At 38.2% G+C, this 18,269-nt stretch overlaps 1 protein-coding gene across 1 annotated transcript in view; it reads left to right on the forward strand.

The window, feature by feature from the left end:
• Positions 1-18,269, forward strand: part of AKAP6 (A-kinase anchoring protein 6) — a gene marked incomplete at both ends in the record, with an annotated part of 373,598 nt that overhangs the window by 232,579 nt on the left and 122,750 nt on the right. The window contains 2 exons of the mRNA XM_079701375.1: positions 1,092-1,240; positions 16,046-16,166. Of these exons, the coding sequence (XP_079557501.1) occupies positions 1,092-1,240; positions 16,046-16,166 (270 nt within the window). The remainder of the gene's footprint in view (positions 1-1,091; positions 1,241-16,045; positions 16,167-18,269) is intronic.

Below are 18,269 nucleotides of genomic sequence, written 5' to 3' on the forward strand. Positions count from 1 at the left end.
AACCAGAGACCAGGCAAAAGGCCTTGGTTGGCACTGGACACAAAGAGTAGGAGGTCATGCCTGACTTTGCTTTTCCTACATGTTGTAGAATTCTGGCAACTACCCAACAGCTGACCCAGATCTGTTTTTTTGTAGGAGAATATATAATTAAATTATAAAGAAGTAGAAGTGTTAAGGCTATTGAGAAATGTTAACGGACGTGTTGGATTTAGTGAAGCGTGCCAAAAGAAAATAAGAGTTCCTTTGGTCCACAGTGCACATAACTCATCATTGCCCTTTCCCTTCACCATAGGCAAGCATGCCACCGAGAAGACTTCATTCCCCGTCTCATCTGGTGTTCTAGGGAACTCTAAAGCCACAGGGATCACAACAGCTGCAATAAATAAAGCATCTATTCAATACATTTCCATGCCAAATATTATTCAGCATTCTTTTGGCCTTGGTTTGATAGAAAACAGCATGGTGAACTTACTACCTCTCCCTGTACTACAGTGAGCCCCAAGTATCTATGAAAGATTTAACAATTCAAGCCTGCATGTAAGCAAAATCACTGTTCTCTCTATTTTAACATTATTAAGACAAAATACAGAGAACCAAAAAAAATGTAATACAGGAAGTCCGTTGTCACTATTGGAAAGGTATTGAATTAATACTAGGCTTTTTTATTCTCCTCGGGGAAGATAATGAGAAGCATTCAGAGTATGTGTCCATGCAAATGTATGGGTCGGAGGGGGAATCTTTAAAAAAATAAATGTTACATATGTGGCAATACGAGGAAGAATATTATTAAGGAATTTCACAGAATTTTAATGTAAAGTCTCATCATACAGTATTATGATCTCAGGGATATTTTGTGATATTTACTGAGTCTTCTGAGAATTCATTTATTCAGGTCATATTTTAAGGAGGAACTTATAAGATTCAAATCTAAAATATAATTCTGTAATATGCCCAGCTGATCCCATTAAATCCAACCTGAAAAGGAGCAGTATAATGATGTGAACAATTCCCATTCTTTGAGTTGTTACACCTCACTTGAAATGCATTCCTTCTGGATTAAAACAGCAATTCCTCTTTTTTTCTCTCTCCAGGCTGAGGTTCAACTATGCTACCTGGAAGCACAAAGAGATGCTGTTGAGCAGATGTCCCTCAAGCTGTACAGCGAGCAGTATACCAGCAGCAGCAAGAGGAAAGAAGAGTTTGCTGATATGTCAAAAGTTCATTCAGTAGGAGGCAATGGGTAGGGAACTATTCTTTTTGTTGTTTTATTCTCACTAATCTCTACTTTTTCAGTGATGTTCCACTGGTAGGTGTTAGGCAGGCATTTCGTCCCTAGCTAAGAAGAGAAGCGCAGTAGACGAGGCATTTATGTTCTTTTCCATTCAGTTCAGAATTGAAGACTGTGGATTTTATCAGTGTGTCATCTCACCCAGAACTTCCTAACTTTGTTATTATTGTTTTCAAAACAGCCTTGTGATTTTATGAGTATTTCTGTCACTACACTGTGCCTGTAAGTTTTTTCAGTGTATTTCCCCCTCTTTAAACTTCACCGTTTATTTTAAAGTCTATAGAAGCAACTTTTAAATACCAGAACCTCACTGGAAACTTGGTAGAACATAATTTTTCTGAAAAATATAGATATTTAATAATTGTTTAGGGACTATGAGCTAACCAGTTTGTCACATAAAGTCAACTGGAATAATGGACTAGCGCTTATTGTCTATGGTATGTGAAAAGACCCAGCAACTTCAATGACCCACCAACAATTTCATTCAGCCTGAGACTAATGGACTAATGGCTGTCTTTATATTGTACTAACTACCCATGCTATTGAATAGTTAAGTCATGCATTCAAATATTTCCAAATTACTTTAAAGTTATGCGAACATTGTGTGTATGTATATATAAATATGTATGTATATATAATACATGCATAGAATTTTTTAAAAACGTATATTTAAAAATTTTTTTTCTGGCTCAATTTAAATATTTAGTAGGTGATTATTAAAGAGTAAAAGAGTATAATGAAATTTAATTATTTCATAGTTTTAATGACTTGATAATAATTATACTCATAAAAATGGAAACAGTAACCTATTTCGCTTTTATACTTGAGCCAGACAACACGGCAGAGAAACTGTTCCCCCAAGTTCTATTAGATGTTAATAGCACAGTATCAATCTATGGGGTGTAACTCTAACCAAAATATTCCTTGAAAAGGCAGGAGGAAAGAAGTAAGTGCTTATGGTTCTGACGTGACTTAAAATCCAAATTCAAATTTGGGGGATAAATTAAGAACACAGGTTACAAATTCTGTCTTGTGATATAACCCAAGGTCTAAGAATGCAAGAAAAGAATCAGAGTCATAATTCTTTTTTAGGAAATGGGAGAGGACTTTTGAAATTTTAAAATTTACCTATCTATATAATTTGTTGCTCTATTGAGATATTTTTTATACATAGACATGTTATACATATATTTGATTCATCTTATACGATTCAGAAGACATTTATTCACAAGAGGACAAGCATAGCAGCAAATAAGAAAGAAAAGGTTAAATCTTGGAGCATGAACAATAAGCTGTTTTGAGGCCTTAACGTGCTTTAATTTTTCTAAATGCCTAAATAGTCTCTGGTGTACCCACAACCACAAACTTTAGGTCACATTTTCATGTTTTCTAAAAGCGCTGGGGGTTGAGCAGGCACCATGTGCTTCTGACCTCGGATTCCAAGGGCCCAACCTGAGTACTTACTCTGGGCTCCACAAATCATAAATCTGCCCTGGAAATTGCTTAGTTAACAACAAGCATTGTTCTGTAAAGTGGGAGTACGTGAACTTGCCTGATATCCTTTGTTTATGCTCCTTAGGGTGCTGAAGGCTGTGCATTGTGCAGAAATTTAACAGTATGCTAAAGAAAAGGCAGCTATTTAATACTAAGGACAAAAAGCATATACTCCTTTCTATTTTCTGTATATATACAGAAAACCATTGTTTGAGAAATGTATGTGGGTGAGGTTATCTGGGGTGTCCTGCCCCTAAGACTCTTTGCTCCCACAGTTGAATCCTTAATTCTGAAGCCTTAAGAACACAGCCTTGTAAAATTATCTGCTCCAATGATACATAAGCTTCATTAACCGTTCACTTTGTTACATAGAATGAGCATTGTTTCTGATAAGCAATTGTGGGAATAGTGTGGGCTTTCTAGGGTCTTCATTCCATATGCAGATAGATATCCAATCTACTAAAGAGAACATTAAGTTAGTGATACAATTTGTATATTTTCATTTCCTCCCCGTGCCTACATGCATGTGAAGAAGAGTATGTAGTTGAAAAATGTATAAGATTACTCCAGGGAAGACTCAGCTGCTAGACTGAATGGAGATCTTAAATTTCTAAGAATTTTGCATAACCAAAGTATTGTTTAGAAATGAGTTTATAACCTTTCTGGCTTGACGAAAAGGTGTGTGTCAAGGTGATTTAACACAGCTTATATACAGCTGTGAAATGTGTGTTTAGCAGTCTTGAATATGTGCGGTGGGAAGATTTCCCCAAAAGTATGTGAACCTGTGTGAGCTGTAGTAACAGAGTGTGCCCCTCTGTGGGAGACTCTGGGCACTGGCTCCTGCATCACGAAGTGGGAAACCATGGCTTCCTGTAGGGACATAACAAATGCGTGAATCACTGGTGATTCTCAGTGGGAGCAGGTTGTTACTTTTGATTCCGGCTGATTTAAATGAAAGCTTATAGATTGTTTTGTTTCTTTCATCCAGTCAATATCCACTGAAGACCTACTAAGTGCATGGCATGATGTTCTGAGGAGAGTTTGTCAAGAACACTTATAATTTGTGTACTTTGTAAAGTATAACCATCTCTTTTTGTAACACCTCTTTCTATCAAGGAGTTATCTGATTTCAATTTTGTAAATGAATTTCAAAATCTTGTTTAATTCATTAAGTAGCATCCGTGTCAAGACTTAGTGTAGATTAAAAACCATGTCTTTTGTTCAGCTTATAAATGATAGAACTGGGAGGCAGAAAGGCGGGGTGACTGGCTTGTCCAGCACCTCAACTCAGAGTCCTGGGTCACGATGCAGTGGACAACCCATAAAGTCACACTTTGCCCTCCCTCTGAGAATTTCATTCAGACCCTTGATAAACATTTTTCCCCCTAAAACACATGTTATGCATATTCCGTACTGTATAAAATTTAAATTATGATATCTTCCTACTATGGAAAAATGGAAGAGTCTTAAGGCAATTTCATTAAAGCCACAAGGAAGTTTGGGCAAAAACATTGCAAAGCAGGCGGTAAGGGAAAACAAAATTGACTTCATTCATTAATTTGATGAATATTATTAAATACCTCCTATATGAAGTGCAGAGATGAAATGGTCCCTGCCCTTGAGGGACTCACAGTTTGGTAGGAGGAGCCAGATCTGTAAACAACATGTGGTAAAGGATCACAAGTGCTGAGTTAGAAATCTGCTTGGAGTCAGGATCAGGGCTCAAGGAAGGCGAAGCTCAGTGCTGACTGCGGTAGGGGGAGCTGGAGCAGGTCAGGAAAGACAGCAGAAAGAGAGGACTCTGGAGATGATTTTCGAAAGACGCCTAGGTCAGAGGAAGAGTTTTCCAATTTAATCTGAACAAACATTTATTGAGCACTTACAAAGATAGACCGTAGTCCCTACCTTCATGAAACAGTCTAGCAAGAGAGTGCAGCATTAAGCCAGTATTTGCCTGTGCAATGAGGAAGAAGGGGAAGCAGAGGGTGCCAGGGAAGCTCAGAGCAAACAATGTGGACTCCATGAGGCAGGGTTGTGCCTGTCATGTTCACCACACTCAGCCCTGCACCCTGGAATGTGCTAGGTGCTCGGTGAACGCATTGATGCATAAATGAATAACTAAAACGGATCTGGGGGTCTGAGAGAGGGAGCAAAGGTCTGGAATCATTAGACTACCTGCTGTTCCATATGACTGGAGAGGAGGGTAGAAAGTTGGAGGGGGGTGATGAAAAATAAGGCTTAGGAAGGAAGTGAAGTCCAGATCCTAGAGTTAATCACTGAGTTCATGGTTCTTAACCAGGATAGTCCATCAGGATTACCTATGCAGCTTTTAAGCCAAAAAATGCCTGCCTGTCTCACCTCCCTAAAAATTCTGACTCAGTAGGCAGGAGTGGCCCAAGATGTATTTGATGCCCTCTTCCAGTTGAGAACCATTGCCCTAGTGGTTTTCAAAGTGTGGTCTCTGGACCAACAGCATTAGTGTCTCCTGGGAATTTGTTAGACATGCAAATTCTGGGTCCCACTCCACACGTACAAAATTGGAAAGTCTGGGGGTGGAGACCAGTAATGGAAAAAGTGGAGACTGGATTGGAGGCTAAAGCCAGAAAGAGTCGATAAACCTTGGATGAGGGGAATGAGGGAGTAAAAAAGAACCACTCTGATGCTCCAGTTGCTGGCTCAAGGGGGAGAAGGAAACTAGGAGGATTTGGATTCAAATGATTTTCGTGTCATTCAACAGTTAATAACTCTTGAGCAACTAGGAAGTGCAGACTCTACTAGGCCCTGGGGATGTAGAGACAGTGGGACCCAAAGGGTGGCAGGGGCATGTCAGTCAGGAACGCCTGCTAGGAGAAGTGTCATGGAGGATGGCCCGGGTCAGAAGTGACAGCCAGAGTGTCTCCCACAAAGGAGACAGTGTGTACACACAGCTGGAACCAGCCAAGGATCCCAGAAAGACCAGACTGGCAACTTTCAAACAGTATTCTGTCAGCAGTTGGGAGAATACGTTGCCATGGGCAATACTAGACAGCGATCCGTTAAGAGGCTATTCCAGTTATCCACGTGATAAATAGTTAGGGCCTGAGCTAATAAGACAGCAGGAATGGAAACTGAAAGAAGGAAGTTGAAGACAGGCCCTGGTCACTGAGTGGATGGGGGGCATTTAAGACAGCTCCTCCCCTGCAGGGGAGGAGCCGGGGGGGCGGGGAGAAGCTGAGTGTTTGGGACATAGTCCTTTTTATGATCTGCGTAACGTCTAAGTAGAAATGCCCAGGAAGCAGGTCTGGAGCTCAGGAATGTCTTGGGCTCCTCAACCATCAACAAGGACAGTATGGTAACTATGAGGTGGTAGAGGCTGAGAGAGCTAGGAGCTTACCTTGTGGTAGTCTATCCCATAAAATCTACCCCAGGTAGACATAACAGTATCTCTAAGAATGCTCGTTTTAAAAGATATGGCTAATAGGAACGTTTTTCTTTCAGTTAGACTCTTTCAGGCTCTATTATAGAAGTCTTCTAAAATAAAAACTACACCGTTGAAAATTCCATGTGATATCTTGATTAGCAGGAATTGAGGACTACAGTTGACTATTATTTTCTGTCTTAAAGCTGCAGGCAACATGTCCTGATCCTAGATATTAGAATGCATTTGGTCTGCTCTGATTGCTTCCAAATGCACAATAAAATTTATTTTTAGGGATAGTCATACATTCACTCTAGTCTAATTTCTTAAAGGAGGAGAGAGAGCATACATGATTAAAAATTAAAGATTGGAATTCAAGTTGGCACTCTGCTACTTTTTAGCTGTGTGACCTTGATTGGGACACTTAACCTCCTCAATATGCAATATCTCAGTCTGTAAAATAGTAATATTTTATTATTCCTATTATTATTGTTATTTTATTATTCCTATTATTAAGTAGGCTGATTATTATCCCAGTCTACTTCCCATGCTTTTTGCAGCATAGAACTACAATAATCAATAAGAAAATGTCTAAAATACCTGGAATGTAATAGATATGTGAAAAATTAGTTAATGAAATATGCATCAGAGCAACTACTATGTTGCAGGGAGTTGTATGAGGTGCTAGGAATGGAAAAAGTACATATGACTTAATCTCTACTGTCTAGTGAGGGAGAAAGACAGAGACACTCAGATACAACCTTATGAAATGATGGTCAAAATTCCAGATAGACAGTATTATGGGGAGACTTAGGAAGCTTGCCTAATCCAGCCTGGCTAGAAGGGGTCAGGGAGGTTTATGGGAGGAGGGAACATCTGAGCTGTCTTAAAAGATGCATAGATACTAGCCATTAGGAAAAGGTTGGGTAGAATGAGGGTGAGGATTTCAGGTGTGTATGTAGGGTGGTGTGTGTGTGTGTGTGTGTGTGTTTGTGTGCATGCATGTGTGAGTGTGCATGCACGCAAATATTAAGGGTTACCATAAATAATAATTTGAAGCAGAAGGGCATGGAGATGTTTCCTGACTCTGCTTACTGGGAACAGGAGGGAATCCCAAGGGAGCTCTTAGAGACTTCTGTTCTTGTGGTAAAGTTCTAGAAGATACCTCAGTCTCAGTCATATGCCAGGCTTCCCCTGGTTGTAGGGGAATTTGGGCAATGTCTACAGATGGATATGTAGTTAAGGTTTATGCTCTGTGTGTAAGAATACAGGAGTATTCACCCTGTAAGGTTTTAGCATAAATTTTACTTCCAAATACAAACAATATATATAGGTTATTTCCAAGCACAACAGGCTGAACTCAGTGAACTTTAATTAGACAAAAGGCTAAACGTTCAGCAGGAAAGATGAGTCCATTTTCCTTTAGGAAGAGAAGTATCCCTGGATCAGTGTGAAAACATACACAGATATATATATATATATATATATATATATATATATATATACACCATATATAAAAACACTCCCAAAGAGGAATGATATTGACAGATGAAAACAAATATATCACTATTTAAAACATTGCTTGATTAAAGATCAAATTTGACTCTAAATTAATTATGCAATAAGATACACTGAATGACTGTAACTACCTGAGAAGCGATATAATCACCCCTGGATTTCACTGCAGCAGGGTGAACTTTCTAGTTTTCTGTTGAGCAAAAGGCCAAAAATATCTCTGTGCAGTGGGATGAACATTCATGCTCACTCATATTCTCTCTCTCTCACACACGCACACACAAAGACACACACACACACAAAATGACAATTTGGAATTTCTGCTCAATGGGTGTTTTTGGAACATTGCTACATAAAATGTTTTCTTTTTGGTACACACCAGCCATAAAATGAAGTACTATCTCTTACGTGTGCCAATGTTGAGAACACTTTTGCAGATATATCACTAGACAGCCCAAAGAGACCTTATGTCCACCCTGCATTTCTATTTTCTTCCCCTGATTCTTCCCCTGTCTTAAACTAATGAACAGCTGCTCAGTGTTCAGTTCCGGTTCTTTTTGCACCTTCTCTTGTGCTGTGGTGTTATTGAACAGTAAGATCTCAACACAGCCTGTAGTCAAAGGAGCCAAAAGGGCCTGACTACCTTCTGAAAAACTGATATTCTAGGTACTATGTGATTATTAAAATAGGTCTTTCTGGGCTGAAAAAAAAATCTCACCAGTATAAATGTATTCATTTGGGATCATGATATTATATCCTTCTAATGTGCAAATATATTAAACTAATTTTAGACCTAGACAGTCTTCCACTTCAGTAATCTAATGCCATCCATGCCAGGAGCCAACAAAGGGTAAACCAGAGAGGTAGTGGCATAATTTCTGGGGAAGTAGTATTTCAAAGTTAACAAAGTTAACGGTAAAGTCAACAATTATATATATATATATCCTTTCCATCTTAATAATGTTCAAACAATTTCTGTACTGCTTTGGAGAGTTTATGGGGTCTGTTGAAGAAGGAGAGAGGTATGAGGGAACCTAAGACAAATCTAATCTACCTCATTTTAATGTGCAGAGCTTAATTATTTTCTTCAAAATTTATTCCTTTATGCATTCCCCCACGTCTTTCACAAAGGATTTAAGTCAACTTACAAAAATATTTACAATAAAATAGAATAAATATTTGACTGAAGTAAGTTAAGCAAAAGTAAAATATGTGTAAGAAAACAAACAAATGCATATTCTATGCATGTCCTCAAGAAGGGCAATGATTTGGCTCTAAGCTTTCCACGTCCAAAGAAAGGAGTGATATCTCATCCATCAGAAAATTCATAGTGTCCTAAGATTAAAAATAATATATAAAGCTGGGGAAACACAGCTGCTTATGCCATTGAGTCCTGAGAGGAATTTCTCCTGTAGTTCTTCAAGGAGAAGATAGGCATCTGTGAGACTACATCCCTATAAGAGAAAACAAATTCCCAAGGCAGTTTTTTGATGTAGGCTGCAGAAGTGATGGCAAAGCACAATTCACTAAGAGCCGTTCTACAAGTAACCAGAACCCTGTAGCCTGAGCATAGCACTCTGTGGCCAGGGTCAGCCTTGATGGAGGAGATAGACAAAGTCACTTTGGGAGAGGTCTCCATATTAAGTCTGCCACCAGGTTTTTGTTAGGGATTGGGTGGCCGAGAGTTATTTCTAGGTTATTTACCTCCTACCCTAACCCTGAGGGTAAATATTCTCTGTTGCTTGTTAAATCTTTGAAAAACAGGGAGGCCTAGGGTGGAGTAGACCTTTTACCAAAGGCTGAGCTGCCCAATGCTCACCAGTGTGCCAGTAGCAAGTCTGGATCCAGCCCCCTCTAACACGCAGACAATGACATAGGAAGGTTTATATCTTTTTTTTTTTTTTTTTTTTAAACAACATCATCTCTTGCTTTGTCTTTGGACGTATGGGTTCTCCCGTTTGTGTTAGAATCACTACTGATTCTAAATTCTTCAGAATGTTTTCAAGCTTTTTGGCTAGAACTTAGTCCAGTGTATTATCTGAAAATTTAGAGAAAGATTTGACTTCCTGACAGCCTAACAGAATCCTCTAAATACGTCTAGAAATTTACATTAGTATTTCTAATTTTATGGCTACTCCTGGAGGTTAGAATTTTTTTGCTTTATGGCTTTTATTTTAATAGCAAGTGTTTATGGACAGACTGTCCATGAGACCATGAGAAAGTGGGGCCAGTCATTAACAAATCTGTAGGGTTGATCTTATTTTTCTTAGACATTTTCATATGTACATGGGTATATATGAGAATTGAGAAAATTACTGCTGGAAAGAACTCCATATTCCTTTTTATTTATTAATGGCAAAGGCAGGCTGCTTTTCTCATGAGGAAGTGGCTCATGAATTTTCATTCAAAATAGTAAATTAGTGTCCACACTTTAATATGTTTAGAGTGGAAAGGGATTCTACATGCAACTGTGCATATCAGATTTCATGTCTGGAAAGCTAAATTTTATTCTTTAATGATATTATGATTGGGCTAGGTGCCACTCTTGTATCTCCCTTCTGTGCTTATGTGACACATGGAATAGAGGATGATGGGAAATTCTAATCTATTATTAGTATTTTACTTCAGTAATATTCTTAAACTACTTTTTTACAAGATTTTGTTACCATTACCTTTAGTGTCATTTTTGAAAACCAGAGGCAAACTTCCTTGAGCAAATAAAGTGAACAGTGAACACATAATGAATATTTGGGGAAAGAATCAATATGCTAAAGAAGCTAGGAAAATTGGATCATTTAACAGAAGTTCCAACATAGACAAGCTGGTATCTCAGGAACCTGTCTTGTGTTTTTGGATGTGTTGGTGTGAAATGAACCATTAAGTTTACAAAAGATGGATTCTTAAATGCTCCAAAATATGTATTACTCAGCCTTAGGTAGGAAAACTTCCAGGGCTTTTTAGTATTATTTTTTCTTCAACTAATAGTTGCTCTATTTTGATGATTTCTTCATTTGGTGTCTGGTTTAATCAAAATTCCTTAGTGGACCAAGCTGGAACCTCATATATTCACACACACCTCCCATTGATTTCACTTGGGTGAAACTTTATCTTTTAAGCAAAGTTTAAGTTGAAATGTTGAGTTAATGATGCTCACTTTAAATACCAAAGGCTGAATGCATTTATGTATTCAAACACTTAGCTGGTCAAACATAACTCCCACCAGGGTTTAGAGGAAGGATCATTTCTTAGACTGTGCCAGCCTCACAAATAATACATTGCTATCCAATCTGCAGAAAAAAATGATACTGAACAGGCTTGTTAGTATTTTATTTCTATGGTGAAAGGCCCTGGAATCTTTTTTTAACCTTAAAAAGAGAGAAAATGGTGGACAAGATGTTGGGAAATACTTTTAGCAATTACCATAGTAGTTAGCCCAAATTTAGAAATAAACTCTAAAGAAAAAATTGCACATTTATTTTTCCATAGCCTTTTCTCTGTCTCTATTAGAATTTCTGACCATGAAATAAACACATAATTCTGTATTTGTCTAACAAAATCTGACTTTGATTTAGAAGGCTTTCTCCTCATACCATGATGAAACTTTTAAAGCTCCGAAACTGGTTATATCATACCTACAATAGAATGTCCAACTCTTTAGTTGTGAACCCTTCAGGTATATGGCAATTTAAAGGAAAAATATCCGGAAGAATAGCATTTTGGTCATGTGTTTGATTTATAACATCTTCTTAGAGTATTATACAAGTCTGCCTCGTAACATTTTCATAGAGAGTATAACATATTCATAGAGTACTGAAAAGGTGTGCTTTGAGACCTTTTAACATCTAGGAGATTATATATTTGAGTGAATGAGTTGACATGAACCCAAGCACATTTACAAAGAAAATTTTATAAGGAAAATCCCTCCAAAAGAGTAATTCCTGTACTTGTAGCCTTTATAAGATTCTGAACTACTTGCCACAATTTGTCACCTCTCTCTCCCTTTTAAAAAGAGGGCATTTGTCACCAGGACTTCAAAAAAAAGTACCTGGTTCTGAATTCAGTTGATTGAATCAGCATATTCTTCAAAGGGATGTAGAACTGTTAACTAGTTCTATGCTACCCCTGATAAATTTACTCATCTATGATCTTTTTTGTTTTCCTGTATAGTAGCTGGCATTTTCCCTGGAAAACATCTTTTATAAAATCACTAGTATACAGCACACCTTTGCAGGTAATAAACATAAGAAAGTAAGCTACTTCCTTTACCCAAGGATTTTCCTAATATAATGAGCACGTTAAATTATAGTCATTTCAGAAGGTTTCAAAAAAACCAACAAAGAAATTCTAGTAATTTATTTCTGATTTGCTACAAAGTTATGTATTTGATTTCACTAATTTTGGAAAACTGTCAGGTTTTTTTCTAAGCTGTGAATTAACACATGGCAAAGAATCTGAAATCAGGCACAAATGCTTAAAAAATGTTTTTGTCTTCAGTATTAGGACCTTATGAGAATTTGTTGTTTAGAAAACTCTAGCGCCGATTCTACACTTAATGAAACAAACTATAGAACCAAAGCATTTGCCATATTTAACAAACTCAAGCCTAAATATTCTCAGCTAGGATGAAAATAGACTAGACTGGAGGAAGTGTATCTGTGTTAGGTTCATTCACCACTCTCTGGTCTCCAGTGTAGACCATCCGAGAACGAGCCTGAGGTACATTTAACTAGAAGAAATGGCTTTTTTTTTTTTTTTTTTGCGGTACGCGGGCCTCTCACTGTTGTGGCCTCTCCCGTTGCGGAGCACAGGCTCTGGATGCGCAGGCTCAGCGGCCATGGCTCACGGGCCCAGCCGCTCCGCGGCATATGGGATCCTCCCAGACCGGGGCACGAACCCGTATCCCCTGCATCAGCAGGCGGACTCTCAACCACTGCGCCACCAGGGAGGCCCGAAGAAATGGCTTTTGTTCTAAGTCCTTTGATAGGGAGAATAATAGGAGAGAACAGCTCAATGGATATAAAGACATGTTAAAGAGCTAGTAAAAAAATTCCATGATTGTGAACATTTTATCATCCCATATGCAGTTTTCATCTATTTAAAATCTACTCATAAATCTCCTTTAATTTTTAATATAGAAGCAGGATGTGAGAGGAATGGGAAGGCAACTCACATTAATTGAGAATATACTGCATACAATCATTTCAAGTAAGCAAATGTACCATTGTACACTGAAGGCAAAATCTCACCTTCAGAATGAATGAAGTCTGTCTATATTGCACTGGTTGGTATTGGCATTTGGGGATGAGATATTATCTCTATCACATACTGCTCTTCTGAAGTCATTCTGGTCCTACTAAAAGTTTTTGGTTTCATTATCTACATTCATTCATCATCATTTCCCAGGTACTATCTTGGGCATTAGGGATACAAAGATCAATTCATACCTTGCCCTTGAATTGTTTAGTCATAATCAAAGTTTCTTTTTAAATCATACACGTATAGAAAAGAAAACAGGCTTCGTTATTATCTCTTACTGATTGATAATTTATGAGACTTCCTAAATACAAACTTCCCTGGTACAGCAAGGGAAAAAAACCTGGTTTTAAGATCAGAGTTCAGGCTCTTACACAAAATGCTTGTAGCCTCTCCTAACAAATTAACCTTCTCTTTAGGGAACAACTTCTTGGAATAAATGCTGTTTTTCAGATTTCCTATCCCTCTCCCTTCTTTTGTGCAGGATGACATCTGAGCATATAGCGGGCTTACATGACCTTGTGATCCTGGGGTATGGTGAGGCCCCCAGGCTTAATGTGGCCCCTGGGTGCAGGCTGGCTGGGTTCAGTGAAATGGGTCTTGCCCCTGACATTATGAGGTTGCTCCCCACAGAGGGCTGTGGCTGCGCTGTTATCTCTTGGCTTGGTCAGGAGGTATTTCCTGCTGACTAAGCCTCATCTCAGCCTTCACTGGCCCAGCCAACTCCCTGAGGTCTGGCTTCAGAGGCCCCCCTGGCTCTCCTTGCAGTGGGGGTGGGGTGGTCATTGTGTCTCTGTGGCCATGGCAACACCTCTGTCAAGTTCACCAGCTGAACTCCAAGAAACCTCATGGAAGGATGAGAGAAGAGTCTCCTCATGGGGGATGAGAGAACAGGGTAGCAAAGGGAGTCCTGACCACAGCTCTCTGACTACAACACCCCCACTTCAGGTTATTGTGAGGACATTGTTTAAGGCAATCTCCCAGACTTCCTAGCAGGAAACAGAGCTGACATCCTGGTGCTTTTGGCTTTCCCTTCAGGTCTTAGGCCAAGAGAGGGGAGGACACACATTTGAGCACCTGCTCCTCCTACCTTTATTTTGTTCTTAGTCTCCAAATCCGCTGAGATGGAAGGGGTGAGTTTTTTCCTTCCTTTACCCTTTGCTTTTATTATTCCCCTGGATATTCTCTCCTGTATGCAAGTATTAGGATCATACTCTCCTAATTTGGGGGATGGCATTCCACCTTTCCCCTGTCTTTACGGTCAAAATGTGGGAGGGTGCAAGGAGAGAAAAACAATGAACATAATTCAGGAGGTATTTCTAAATGACTGTGCCCGTCGTGTGAGCAAATGCCTATTAGTCATTCCTTATTAGTCACTCATAGAATGAATAAAGAAAGCCTGATGGTTTATGTGTCCCTGTTGCAGTGGTTTTGGCTTGTTTGTTAGTATTTTGAAATGGGATACTATTTCAGATTTCACACGTATGCTGTAAGTCCTTGCTATTCCAAGTGAGACCCAGGACCAGCAGCGTTGCTAGTTGCCAGCACTCATTAGAAACACAGAATCTCAGCCCCACCCTAGAAGTACTGAGTCAGTATCTGCATTTCAACAAGCTCCTCAGCTATGCCGTGTGCACATTAGAGTTTGAAAAGCACTGCTCTAGACCACCTTAGCCTTACTAAAGGTTTTGGCTACATCACCTATACCCATCATTGGCATTCAGTAAGCATTTATTAACTAATTCTATGTGTTAGCCAGTGATAATCCTTGTCCTGGGCACTTATGGTTCTAATCAAGAAGCTTTATAATTATGGTAAAGTAATTAAAATAAACTAGACAATTCTAGATCTCATCTCCTTCATCACCAGACACACCTTAATTTTTTTGACAAATCTATTAATATTAAATTGTAAGTTATGAAAAGTGGATGTTCATTTTCTTGGAAAGCAGTCATTTCATGTATAGAGACAGGAACAAGGTGGTAATAAAATGCTCACTTGATAAATTCAGATTCATACCTGAGGCTGCTGCTTCATTAGTGCTGATAGGGTTTTGCTCATTTAGAGTTTGACAAGACTCTAGGATTTCTTTTAGGGGGATGATTTTGGGGGGAAGGACACAGTCATAGTTTTTCATTCTGTGCTTTCATTTTCTGATCACAGTGTTTTAGAAGAATCTGAGCTTTACTTATTCACCAAGCTTTCAAGAGAGAATCACATTAATCCTTTTAAGCTCCTTATTCTAATGATTTATTTTGTTGAAAACCACAGTGATCCTCCTTTGAATTTTAATGATTGCTGGCTATTCAGAGATTCATTGTTTTGACTTCCTGTCCTTACCTTTGTTTCCTACATGTCTGTGGGGAACACCTGTCTCATACTGGATCTGCCCCTGGTTCTCACTGGCTTACCAGAGTCACTCAAGCCTATCCCTGAGTGTTAAGCTGAAATGCTGGCTACTCATCCATGACAATATATGTAGGATATATATTTGCAGAGATAGGCAGGTAGACAGCAGAGGGACAGATAAATGATTGAGTCATTTCCCAGTGAAAATAATATTTTGGATATGATAGTATATTGTGATCATTTTAGAGAAATTAGTTGAATTAGTATTCTTAATCATGAATGTATTGGGATGCAATATCTGTGGAAAATCTAGTCATAGAGAAAGGGGTTTGAATGTTGAGAGTGCTGTTTTTACCCCAAGTTCTTGACTGTGTAACCTTCACAAGGCACTGACCCTCCATTTCTCATTCTGTTAAATATGGCAATGCTCTTTTTCAAGGACATAGTAGTAATCATTTTGTTCAAATGCTGCAAATCCTCAGAAAGGGTGAACAAATGGAAATAGCCATGGTATGTCTCAGGTATGAGCATCAGAATTACATGTTACGTTTTCAAAATCTAAGAAATGGCTATGTCACAAGCTTGAGTTCCTGTTTTGCCCTCTGTTTAACCACACAGAGAATTTTTCCTTCTCTTTTTACAGGTATCACCTAGGAACATCATAGGTTTTCAAGAATATATTATTGTAATATGAGATTTTAACAACTACACTGTATTTATGCATAATACATTTTGTGCCTTATCTTCAGGCTTCTGGACTTTGATTCAGAATATCAGGAGCTCTGGGATTGGCTGATTGACATGGAGTCCCTCGTGATGGACAGTCACGACCTGATGATGTCAGAGGAGCAGCAGCAGCATCTTTACAAGGTTAGAGCTACCCTTCTTGTCTTTACCTTGCTGTGGAAGATCTGATTAGCCTGACAAGTCTTTCTCTCAGGATATCTTTTGCGTTCATTGTATGTATCATGGTGTCTATTAGAATTCCCTTCCCTGTCCCCAAACTCATTTCCATCCCTTGTGTGCTGACAGGCTGCATGGACATCATAATTGCAAGAAAGTTCCCTTTATCACATTCTATTTGGTGTAATTCTATAGAAGGACAAAGATTTATCTTCAAGATGAATAGCAATAAATGAAACTGCATTAATAAGTAGACTGAAACAAAATGAAGGATAAATGGATTGGTAACATTTAACAAAATGTGTTTTGATTGGAGCACTCAGGTGGATTCTATCCACCCCTCAGATCTTTCCAGAGATAAAAGAAATTTGCCTTCTGTTTGGCTTGCTGCTTCCAGGGTACAGGCCTTGTCCAATTTAATGTTTATTGGTGTTACATAGTGCAGACGTTGTCAAATTAAGTCAATATATTTGCATGTGATTTAAGAAAACTGGCTTTGTACTCACATATTGATTGTAGGCAGTCCATCTAATAACTATCTATATTGTTTTCCATGTCTGTTAATTCACCCCTAGCTTAATGTGTTTTACCAATTCTATTTAAATAGTCTTAGAAGTTCTTACAAAACAACCATGTGATTTTGACTGAAAAAAATGGTTGTAAGATTCAGTGTCTGAAAAAGCAGTTGGGGAGGGTAGAGGGACTTTCCACTGAAATATCAGACTGCAGTAAATCTTCCTCACTTAGGCAATTTTTATTGGAGTAATTCTGACAGTTGTCATCCTTGAATTGCTTTGAGCATATGGCATATTTCAAAGAGCAGATTGTGAATCATAAAAAATAAAATTAATAACTAACCACAGAATCAGCAATAGTATAATGACAAGAAACAACTACCCTCTAGCTTTTTAAAATTTCTTATAGAATAAGAAGTACATTCAAGGTCAAATAAAAGTTGTCTTCTTTCTTCTCCAATTTTTAAGTTACCTTTCCTTAATATATTATTTTAAATTTTACCTCCTCTAAAGAGAGATATTTATTTTCAAGGGTCTGGTAGACTTTAATTAGTGTCTCTCGGGGATCATCTTAGTTAAGAGAAGATATAAGCTCCCTAGGGACTCAGCAAATGGTGATATTTTACTCCCTAAAGAATTCTGTCCAACATTAATCAAGTTTGTTGACTACTAGCTGTTTCCTATATGGATAGCTGTCCACATTACCCACAAAGCTACCATCTTCTGGCCTCACATATTGTTAGAATAACAATTTCAACCTAATGTAACCAAAGCCAGGTGATTTCGCATTTCATGCCGGGATCAAGAATTATGTGTGAAAAGTGCCTATAAATCTATATTAATTTAATGGTACAAAAATATTTGTTTCATTCCTAAGACTTAAGCATTAAAAGCCCAGCCAAAAAAGAAAAAAAAAAAACAAAAGTTATCTAATCATAAGCCATTATCTCAGATTTTATTTCATCCATGATGCCAAATAACATTTCTTTTCTTCTTGATGCTTTTTGTATTTTGCACATAAACCACTATTTTTTTTAGAAACAGTGCTATTCTTTGTCAAAATCACATTCATATAATTTACATCACAATTAATAGGAAAACATTGAACAAAAAGTGCAGTCTTCCTTTACTTGTGGTTTCCTTGTAAGTGCTCTGCCTGAGAATTCCCATTCTGGCATATTGAAGGCCATTATTCCACCCAGTCAGTACTTCTGGATTATAGTATTTTTCCAAACATTTTTATACTGGGGCTCTTCATTTGTGACTCATGTCCTCTGTTTCTTCTTTCAGATGCTCAGCATATCTAAGCTCACTAGACTAGCACTGATTTTGCATTAGGCTTGTAAACAAATTAAAGATTATGTTAGAAACCAAGGACAGTGCTATAGGTTTGTAGAGTGTCTCTCTTTATATAAGCTCCCAAATTATTCCAGAGGTTTAGAAACCTCCAAAGCAATCCTGAGGATATTGATGAAGGAGTCATTTAGAACTTGGGGTGGCTCCTGAATTAGAAAACCTGAGGGAAGAAAATTAATTTCAGGTCTTTGCCAAGAAT

The sequence above is a fragment of the Hyperoodon ampullatus genome (assembly GCF_949752795.1).
Source record: "Hyperoodon ampullatus genome assembly, chromosome: 3".
In the NCBI taxonomy this organism is placed as follows: Eukaryota; Metazoa; Chordata; class Mammalia; order Artiodactyla; family Ziphiidae; genus Hyperoodon; species Hyperoodon ampullatus.